The sequence below is a fragment of the Corylus avellana genome, chromosome ca5 (assembly GCF_901000735.1).
Source record: "Corylus avellana chromosome ca5, CavTom2PMs-1.0".
NCBI lineage: Eukaryota > Viridiplantae > Streptophyta > Magnoliopsida > Fagales > Betulaceae > Corylus > Corylus avellana.
The window spans coordinates 7,082,681-7,093,929 of record NC_081545.1 but is presented as its reverse complement, the minus strand read 5'-3'; the positions used below and the strand labels follow the sequence as shown (position 1 = coordinate 7,093,929).

Genomic DNA, 11,249 nt, shown 5'->3' with positions numbered 1-11,249 from the left:
TCTTCTTTTCTCTGGTTTTTTTCTTCTTCTCACGCAGCTTCCTCCTCTTTCTTCTTCTCATATTTTCCAGCCACCTTCTCCTGAATATTTCTCTCACATTTTCGACCTTGCTTCTAGCTTCCTCGGATTTTGTAGCCGGCAGCCACTCATCACCTCACGCCACCGTCTTCTAGCTCTCTCCGCCGGCGAACTCCGCTCCGGCCGCCAACTCATCTCTCACTTGTTTTTCGCCCATCATCAGGTATATATATATATATATATATATATTGAACTTTTTTCTGCAAAACATTATACTAGTTATCTAATTCATCAGGTAAGTTGCTAAAGAATTGAAACCCTTTTGTATTTCTTTGCTTTTGGAGGTTTTTTCAGGAGGAAAAATGAATTGGACTGATGATTTTCAGGATGTGGCATTGAATTTTCTAACTTTCGCCTCTATTTCATTCATTCAGGCTGATGACAACAAAGATGGGAGCTTGTCACTTGACGAGATGCTCAATCACGAGAACATTTTCTATAGCACTGTCTATGATGAAAACAATGAAGATTATGATGAAGATTTCCATGACGAACTCTGAGCTGTGATCCCCAGAACACTAAAACGAGAAATTCTCTTTGTTAATTAATCTCTTAGGAAGTACTGAAATTCCCTTTTTGTAAATATATTATTTTTTTTTTGGTTAAAGAATTTGAAACTTAAAGGAAGAGATTTGGGCGGTAGTATTAAATATATATATATATATATTTTAAGTTGTAACGTGGCATATGTGCCACGTTACAACCAGTAGTAACGTGGCACATGCAGCCACGTTACCACTAGTAGTAACGTGGCACATGCAGCCACGTTACCACTAGTAGTAACGTGGCATATATGCCACGTTACAACTCGTAGTAACGTGGCATGCACCACGTTACAACCAGTAGTAACGTGTGATTTTACTAAACGTTACCAAATAGTAACGTGTTGTTTCTGACACGTTACAAAATTTCATTTTGTTACGTCCAATTTCACTACGCGCCAGACACGTTACAAACAACACGTTACAATACTTTAGTAACGTGGTAACCCCATATACACGTTACTACTTGTCCGTAACTAAAAAAATAAATTTTTGTAGTGTACTTTGGTCACTCTTCTTTTTCGAGTTCAAGTTTGCTTATAATCTCGTCTAATTCAAGCGTAATAATTTTTTATTTTTTATTTTTTCTTTTTCCTTCTTTTTGTTTTTTTCTGGCCGAGGGTTTGAGCAGTGTTATTTACAAGCAAGAATTAAGTTAGGTAAAGTTGAGCCGGAGTTGGCTGCCTAGCTAGTTTTTGACTAAATCAAGTTCCTCAATCCTCAATGAGATCCTAAAGCCTAAATTTACTCTTCCACCGTCTATTATTCCAGTGTAATATTACGATGCCAATCAATAGTTGCTTGTTTGATTCCTTTCGCTTGAGTCTCATGTTTAGTTAGCAAGACTTGGGCAAGATTGTAACTTCATTAGATGTAGATCGGTAGCTGTACGGAGGCAGGAGGCCTTAAAGTAAATATATCACCGCCGATCGCGAACAGAATTTAACTTTGTAAATTCTTTCAAAATAAAGACAAATCTCTATAAACCTTAAACAATCTCAAGATATAGGAATAGGTAAATTTAATTTCAAATTTAAAGTAAATTTGATTTAACTTGTCTAAAAAGTTTAAGTTTATAGGAATAAATAAATTTAATTATTTAATGATTACTTTATAAAAAATACAAAAAGTATATTTCAATAAAGCAATGTTTGAGCCATGAATGATCAAAGTATGCGTACCCTAGGTGTAATGGAATAGGGCAGCTGAATAACGACTCCATGTTCATGTGCAAGAGTGCGTGGACCCAGGTTCAGTTTAGCAAGAGCCATTCATTATTCATCAAAAAAATTCAATTCATAATATTCTTACTTTTAAATCATATCAATTATTTACTATTCAAATAAAAAAATTAGTACAAAACAAACTTTTTTCTCTTTTTTCATACAAAATATTCTTACTATTTTCTCACATCAATTAATTTATGCTGCAGAAAAAAGCCAAAATATATATATATATATATATATATATATATATATATATATATCAAAGCTCTTCCCAAACAGAGCCCAAATCACAGGTTACTTTTTGTCTTTTTATAAGTAGTATACAAAGGCATCAAAGCTATTGTATCACATGTTCATATATAGCTGGTCGTATGGGGAAGGGAGGGTGTGAAACCAATAAGGACAAAGGCATCTTTTCCCACTCGGAAACCCTACACCATGACTCTTGAGGGTGACCGCAAGAAATTGATAAAACATTTGAATAGTCGCTATTACTTATTGTACACCACAAAAATTGCTGTCAACTCAATCTTTCCCTACAACCAACGTAGCCTAGCTTGACCCCTTGCCGCTTACCTCCGCTGCAAGTAATGCAGCAACGCCAAGCTCCTCCAAGGTGTACTGTCCCCGAACCGCTTCTTCTGCATGTGGGCGGCACCAGAGGCAGGACCCACCTCCCGAGTGCTTGGACCTTGACCGTTCGGTGAGTGAAAGATGATTTTTGGTTTGATTGGTGGTTCCTGTTTGGCATTATATAATTATCACTTTTAGGTAATTGAAAATTGATAACCAACCGTTATCCAAGTAGTTATTGTGGTTATCAACCGCTATTTGCATATAATGAGCCTTTTAGGCCTATTTAAGACTTTTAGACCTTCTTTGGGTCTCACAATGATTCCGAAAATGCTTTGGGGCTTTCTTTTTTATTTTTTTGTAGCTCTAGTGTTTTAGATGAAATCCATATCTTAATTTCACATTCCAACTTAAAAATAATAAAGAAAATACAAATCCCCATGATCCAGAAAATAGAAACAAACAAATTACAAAGTGTCGTTAGTGAATTTGTTTATATATATATATATAAAAGGGTATCCAGATGCGGTTATTAACTGTAGTTGCATACCTTAAAATCACTATCCTGTTCTTAAGGGGCTCAATTGGTTAGGGACCATACCTCATGAAATGGAGGTCACTAGTTCGAATCCCCCTTCCCCTCTTGTGCGGACATGTCAAAAAAAGAAGAAAAAAAAAAAATCACCATCCAGATCCATATATACAATTAATAATTTTTGCTAACCGCATATGTATATGATCAAGGCTTGGCCTCCCACAAATCGGCGCGAAGAAATTGGACATTCAATAGTTGGCTCGGTTAGATTGTAATCCTCCTGTTGAGCCATTTTTGGTTTTTGCATAGAGCTAAGTCCATGGAGAAGAGAGAGGGAACGAAATGGTGTTTTTCAAAAAATATAAAAAATATATTGAGAAAAAAAAAAAAAACCCCGTTTCTTAAAGAAAGAGTAATAAGTAATAGTAAGAATTTGTTTTTTTAGTGAGATTCATCATTGATCCAACTGTTGCGGAGGCTTATGCAGCTTGGAAGGCTGCAGTCCTTTGTAGAGGTCTAGCTCTTTGCAATGTTATCCTCGAAGATGATGCTTTGAAGATCATACATGTACTACCACTACAAAAAAAACTACCATTTTCTGACATGGCGAACCATACATGATTTTTTACACGTCAAAATTTTCTGACGTGGTATTTTTTGTCATGTCAGTAAATATTTTTTCTGACATAGCAAAAAATATCACGTCAGAAATTTCTGATGTGGTAAAATAGCACGTCAGAATTTTCTGATGTTATTTTTAGCGCTTCAGAAAATTCTGACGTGCCAAAATAGCACGTTAGAATTTTTTGACCTGTTAAATATTGACATGTCAGTAAAAAAATAGCAGGATTTTCAACTTTTTTCCCTTTTCTTATTATTTATTCTTTCCCTCTTCATTTGTTTCCCAACCTCTCTCTCTCCTCTCTCAATCTCCCTCTTCTCTGCACGGCAGCTCCCTCTAGAGGAAGAAAAAAAAGAAAAGGTGAAGAGAAAAAGAAGAGAAGCAGCCGATCGAAGAAAAGCAGAAGAAGAAGAAGAAGAAGAAGAAGAAGAAGAAAAAGAAAATGAGAAGAGAAGAAGAAGAGAAGCCGAAGAAAAAAAAAAAAAAAAAAAAAAAAGGAGAAGAGAAGAAGAAGAAGAAGAGAAGATAAGAAGATTTTTTGGGTTTTTGAAAATTTGTTGGGTTCGACGTTTCGGTTTTTGGTTTGGGTTTGGGTTTTTGAAAATGGAGAAAAGAAGAGAGAGAGAGTGAGAAAATGGAGAAAAGGGAGAGCTGGAGAAAAGAAGCAAAGAAATTACAAAAAAAAAAAATTAATAAATTTTTTAATTGAAAAAAAAAAATTCCAAAAATTTTTTTTAAAAAAAATTATTATTTTTAATTAATTTTTAAAATTTCTTGATGTGTCAATTTTGACACGTATTAACACGTCAGAAAATTCTATCGTGTTAAACAGTAGCACGTCAGAAAAAAAAATAAATAAATAAAATTACTGACTCCTATGTACCTGACATTCAACACATGTCAGCAATGTCACGTCAAAAAAGTTTTCTAACGTGTCAGACACCCTGACACGTCAAAAAACTCCAGTGAGGAAAGAATTGTTTTTTTGTAGTGTACGTAAGGAAGAGCAATCACAAAGCAGTATGAAAATTTGATGGATGATTCGAAATTAATCATAAATAGTCTTAAATCCTGGCAAGTGCTACAAAGTAGGAGAAAAACAAATATGACAGCCCATCTTTTCGCAAAGACTACTGTCCAACAAGATGTGGAGAACATTTGAATAGACGAATATCCTATTTTTCTTCATAACACTGTCATGTTTAAGAGTTGTATGATTTGGTGTTTTGTTAATGAAAGCATGAGATTTCACTTTAAAAAAAAAAAAAAATGTAATGTAGACATATATGACGGGAGTTATAAAATAGAAAAGAATAATAGAAAAAAGAGAGAGGGGGAGCGGAGTGCTGTATAGGTTACATTTTGTATATATATTGAATTGTAATATAATAATATTATATAAATTTTTATTTATAGAGAGACAATGACAAAAAAATATAATCCTAGAGAAAATAAGCCTATTTTCTATTTATAGAAAATAAGCCTAGAGAAAGAAAGAACATAAGCCTAAAAAATAATATAAAATATTTTTAACAAGTACAATAATAAAAGTCAATTGAGAAGCCAAGTCGCCCACGCCTAGTCAAGACGGGTTCAAAAATTGACACTTCAAATGAACAATTCCAACACAAAAATACAACACCTCTCACATCTATGATTTACACCACACAGTCTACAGAGCGATTACATTAACAAGTAATAACAGTACTATACACTCCGTGAGCCTTGTGATTTTCTTCATTTATCACTTGAATATTCAGCGTAGCAGGCAGCCGGCGTAGAGGTAGAAAAAGAATATTTTGTTGAAGAAGAAGAAGAAGATTAGAAGAAAACGCTATGCAATGTGAAGCCTCGGCAGAGGTAGAGATAACAGATACAGAGGTAGAGTGGTGGGTGGAAAAAAGTTATGCAACGCTTCAATCGTCAGTTTAATCTTAGTTTCAGATTGGATTGTCAGTCCAAATTTGAAGGCAATTCAATTTTGTAAGGTACTGGGGCTAAATTTTAGGGGTTTCTTGTTTTTTTGAGAATTTTTTTTTCTAAACATGTTGTAGGGGCGGGCGCCCTTCCCCGCTCCCGCTATCTCTGCCGCTGAAGCTTCTTGTTTAAAAAGCATGTAAGAACATCGTGGCATTTTTATAGCAGGAAATCGTGAGGGGTATAGAACCAGAATCTTTTGCAATGAGATGATAAGCATCCTCAGTATGGTTGAAATGATAGAAAATTTCAATTAAATTAGTTACCTGCTCTGCATGCTTTATTCGCAATGGTAAGCCATCGAAGAAAAATCAATTGTGTATTGTCTGCAAGTTGCTCCATCTTGTTCTTGTACATACTCTTGTTGTGTTCCTGTCGTGTGGATTATTGCTATGCCACAGATACTCTGAAGCAGGGCGAGTGGATTAGTGACAATGGAACAGCCCTTGTCTCCAGTGGAGGAACGTTTGAAATGGTATTCTTTCCCTCTAACCACAAAAGGTTCCTTGGGATAAGGTACGAACGCGATCGAGAAACGTATGCATGGGTTGCCAACAGAGACAAACCGATAACTAACGGTTCCATTGAAGTTTCTTTTGGAATTGCAAAAGATGGCAACCTTCAGGTATGGGATATTACTGGAAAGGTTTATTGGAGTGCAAAAGGTGTTGAGAATTCTTCGTCTACAAATCGAACTGTGAAGCTCATGGATTCTGGAAATCTTGTCTTAACGGATACTCAGTTGGCGACGAGTCTTTGGGAGAGCTTCAAAAATCCAACGGATACATTTCTTCCAGGTATGAAGATGGATGAAAAGCTGAGGTTGATTTCATGGACAGGTGATGGTGACCCGGGAAGTGGGCAGTTCACGTTTAAGCAAGCAGCTCAAGAAGGAGAAGGCCACTACGTTATAACCTCGAAAAAGCGAGGACTCGATTATTGGAGAAGTTGGATGTCAGGTAACTTCTTGAGCTCAGACGAAATGCTTATTACTATAGTCAACTTGTTATCAAATTTCAGCAGTAGCGCATCCAGGCCTGCCATTTATGGGAGGGATTATAATTACACAAGGTTAGTGATGAATCAAGACGGGGAATTACAGTATCTGAAGTGGACTGTGGAGAATGGAAATTGGTCTTTGATATGGAGGAAGCCGGAAGATCACCAATGTGGAATTTACAATGCTTGTGGGAAATTCGGCAGCTGCAATATTAACAATAGGCCATTCGTATGCAAGTGTTTGCCAGGGTTCCAGCCTACTAACCCCAACAATTGGGATTCTGGAGATTTTTTGGATGGGTGCACCAGAAATTTGACATCATCTAACAAGAGCGACATGTTCTTGAGCTTAAAGATGATGAAAGTGAGCTACCCAGACTCTGATTTCAAGGTTAAAAACGAGACAGAATGCATAAATGAGTGCCTTGACAACAGCCAGTGCCAAGCTTATTCATATGAGGTAGCTCAAAACAGCAGCCTAAGAAGTGAGACTACTGCTGGGACCGACACCTGCTGGATTTGGACTTCGGATGTAAGTAATCTTCAAGAGGAGTACACAAATGGTGTTAACCTCTCTGTCCGCGTGGCAAAATCTGTTATAGGTACTCCTCTTACACATTGGAATGATATGCTGGGATTAATTGCATCCATAGATACTGATCTAGCTAATTTAGTAAAGGTAATTTTTTGGAAAATAGAAAGGAAGTAAGAAACCACCTCTGCTGGTATGGATTTTTTTTTTTTTTTTTAATAATTTTTTTTTTTTATGCTTGACGATGACATTAAATAGTTCTGATTAAGTTTGTTTTGAGAAATTAACCTTTGCTGTACATGATCACTTGTCACCCTTGGGCTGCTTGTTATAATTAGGATTCCAAATTGTATACCTTTGCAGAATCAACTGTTAAGAATTGTGAGCCTTGTGGCACAAATTTGATCCCCTATCCATTGAGCACTAGGCCAAATTGTGGTGACCCCATGTATTTCAGTTTTTACTGCGACAATTCCATAGGCAAAGTAAGCTTCAAGGCAATTAGTGGCACTTATCGTGTTGCCACTATCAACGCAACTACACAAACATTTGTCATCCAAGTCAAATATGCTGGATATGGAAGAGATTCAAGAGGAACTCCCCTGCTCAATGAGTCATTGCCGTTTATTGAGACCAACTCGGCAATCACCAACTCTAGCTCTGATGTAGAGATTAGTTGGAATACCCCACAACAGCCAAGGTGTACTTTAGCCAAAGACTGCAACGACTGGTCAAATTCAATTTGCAAGAAAGCAGAAGATGGAAAGATGAGGTGTCTTTGTACTGGAAACTGGCAATGGGATGACTCAAGTTTTAATTGTACTAAAGGTTAGAACTCTATTTCATTTGCCTCTGGTAGATTAAGATTGCTCTATTAGCGAAAGAGCCTGTCCTACTGATATATTTTTTTCCCGTTTAAATTAGTTGTGATAATCAAACCCTGGACCTCTTTTCTCCATTGCATTTCATTAATTAGTGTTAAGAAGAGTTTGCCCTGTTCAGCTGAGGATTTGTGCAGCTTTCTAAAAGTTTTATTTTCCTTTATGTATAATCTCTTCTAATTGTACGTTAAAATTTTAAAGTTTTTGGAAGAACTTTCAAATCCTCTTTAGCTTATTGCAAGGTCTAGGCTTTTGGTATAATGCTTACCTTGTACTAAAAATAGGCATTAAAATTGTGATAATAAATATAAACAGTATATTTGTAGAATTTGACTCGTTTTGATCTTTCCATCAGCGCATGTAGAAGGTGATTTTCCTCGGCCTTCAGAACAGTATTCAAAAGGAAAGAAATCGTTGACTCTGATTGTTATGATACCTCTAATAGTAGGGTTTCTTCTCACAAGTTCAATTGTCTGCATATATTTGTGGAGAAGAAATATGGCCAAGAGACAAGGTAATTGTTTTGTAAAATATGTTAGAATATAAATTAAATAATTCAATTCACCTATTTCTATTCGTTTAAGCTTTTAGAATAATTAACGATTTTAACAAAATGCAATATACCATGCGCAATCTTGAATAAAATAAAGCCATTTATTAGCTCTTTCATGTAATATTTAATTATCACACAAGTGTAATTTATAAATATGGTTGTCTTCTAAACTTAGAAAACACAAGAAGCGATGGAAGAAATCGAGTACTTCGCACATTAGATAGTGAAAGACATCTCCAAGACTTGATGGGCTCGGGTGAGTTCAGAGAAGAAGATGAGAAAGGCATAGATGTACCATTTTTTGAGTTCAAAAGCATTCAAGCTGCTACAGATAACTTCTCAGATGTAAACAAGCTCGGACAAGGGGGCTATGGGCCTGTATATAAGGTAATTTTAGCAGCATTAATTAGTGTTAGTGTTCATGTAAACTAGTTTTTGGTTATTGTAACATTGTGAGTATGATGTCTCAGGGAACATTTCCAGATGGTCAAGAAATTGCAGTAAAAAGGCTCTCAAGTATCTCAGGACAAGGCTTACAGGAATTTAAAAATGAGGTGGTGTTGATTGCAAAACTTCAACATAGAAATCTTGTCAGACTTCGGGGATATTGCATAAAAGGAGATGAAAAGATTTTATTATATGACTACATGCCCAACAAAAGCTTAGACTCATTTATATTTGGTTGGTCTCTATAATGAATTCCTAATCTTTGTTAGAGCTTGATAGACTATATATATATATGTGTGTGTGAGAAAAGGCTAACTTGTTTATGTTGTTGACACTATTCTTTGAATGGAAAATGGAAAACTTGCAAGATCAAAAGCTAAGCATGCGTTTGGACTGGGAAATGCGCATCAACATTATTTTGGGAATAGCTCGTGGGCTTCTTTATCTTCACCACGACTCTAGATTGAGGATCATCCATAGAGATCTGAAAACCAGCAACATCCTCTTAGACAAGGAAATGAACCCCAAAATATCTGACTTTGGCTTGGCAAGGATTGTTGGAGGCAACGAAACAGAGGCAAACACAACTAGAGTAGTTGGAACTTAGTAAGCACAATTTTCAATACCCCAACTCTGTCTACACAAAGAATATATATAAGTGCCTTCCTTATCTACTAATGAAATATGTTGGCATGCAGTGGCTATATGTCTCCAGAGTATGCATTAGATGGACTTTTCTCAGTTAAATCTGATGTTTTTAGCTTTGGTGTAGTTCTACTTGAGATTATAACTGGAAAAAAGAATACAGGATTTTATCAGTCAAAACAAGCTATGAGCCTTATAGGTTAAGTAAGTGCGTTTAACTTTTTGTAGTCATTAATTTCCATGGTTATGTTATACTCCAGAAAGCTCTAATTTGAAAATTGCCACAGGTGTGGAGATTGTGGGTGGAAGAGAAGGTGTTGGGCTTAATGGACCTAGCTCTACAAAATGTTTGCAATGCAGATCAGTTTGTGAAGTGCGTAAATGTTGGACTCTTATGCGTACAAGAAGACCCAAATGACCGTCCCACTATGTCAAATGTCGTTACCATGCTAGACAGTGAAGCTGTAACAGTTCCAACTCCAAAACAGCCAGCATTTATTTCATGGAGAGGCCTTTCTAGCAAAGCTTCTTCTTCTAGTAAACCAGATAGTACATACACAGAATTAACTAGTAGTTTAGAAGTGAAACAAGATACTGCTTGATACCAACGCAAGTTATCATGACTCTGTCCTCTATTGGACTTGCAAAGAGTCTGTGAATCAGACGCTACTTTCTTATAAGCCAATATGTGTGTAGCCATTAACATTAGTCCATATAGGAAGTACTGTACCTAACTTAGGTAAAATTAGGAGGCACTTCATGCATTTCCAATTTTTGAAAGACAGTAAGCTCTGTTTGTTTTGATGGATTTTTCCTATTTTGTGTTTGATATAACCGTAAATTATGGACAAATCCAAAATATTTTTGATTGGCCAGAAAAATATAATTTATTTTGTAAAATGGTTTCCATTTTTTTAAATTGTAGACAATTTTTTAAGTTAGAGCTTCTCTTTCTTTCACCCACTCTCTTTTAGTTCACTCAGATGCTACCGGAGTTTACTGAAATCCACTGCTGGAGGTCGCCGAAAACCGCTGCTGGTTGGCCGCCCTTCACTATTCAGAGTTTGCCAAAAGTCTCCACCAGTGTTCATAGGAAGTCGTTGGCCGTTTTGGGTCGCTGTCAAAGGACATCAGCTATTGTCCGCATTCACCGATTTTTCGTACAATTAAGCCAAACAAAATATTCCCCAGCTAGTGCCAATTTTCTATTAGACAGTTTTCATCAATAGGGGTTTTAAACGAAATTTGTGCTTCTTAGAAGTCAAACCAGGGAAGAGTGGAAAGTGTTACACCCGAAAATTAACAATTTGATTAAATCAAAAATTAAGAATGCTCCTTTACCATTAACCTCAAGATGTGAAGGCTCCGTTTGGCATTGGTCTGGAACTGTTTAGTGGCTTGAAATTATAGCAAAAATTGGTTGATATGAAAAAAAAAAAAAAAAAAAAAAGTAAGAATGGTATGAAAAAGTAAAAAAAATTTGTTTTATAATTATTATTTTTTATTTGAATAGTAAGAATAAGTAATTAATGTGATGTAAAAAATAAGAATATAGTGAGTTGAATTTTTTTGATGAATAGTTACTAGCTCTTGCCAAATGGTGCCCAACGCTTTTGGGGCACAAGATTACAACATCATA

At 35.9% G+C, this 11,249-nt stretch overlaps 1 protein-coding gene across 1 annotated transcript in view; it reads left to right on the top strand.

The window, feature by feature from the left end:
* The window catches only part of LOC132181681 (uncharacterized), a gene marked incomplete at its 5' end in the record, with an annotated part of 14,275 nt that extends 3,863 nt beyond the window's left edge, over positions 1–10,412 (top strand). The window contains 10 exons of the mRNA XM_059594921.1: positions 38–241; positions 453–524; positions 5,816–7,154; positions 7,448–7,912; positions 8,321–8,479; positions 8,694–8,905; positions 8,989–9,199; positions 9,334–9,571; positions 9,664–9,814; positions 9,898–10,412. Coding sequence (XP_059450904.1) covers positions 38–241; positions 453–524; positions 5,816–7,154; positions 7,448–7,912; positions 8,321–8,479; positions 8,694–8,905; positions 8,989–9,199; positions 9,334–9,571; positions 9,664–9,814 — 3,051 coding nt within the window. The remainder of the gene's footprint in view (positions 1–37; positions 242–452; positions 525–5,815; positions 7,155–7,447; positions 7,913–8,320; positions 8,480–8,693; positions 8,906–8,988; positions 9,200–9,333; positions 9,572–9,663; positions 9,815–9,897) is intronic.
* Positions 10,413–11,249: the final 837 nt, after the last annotated feature.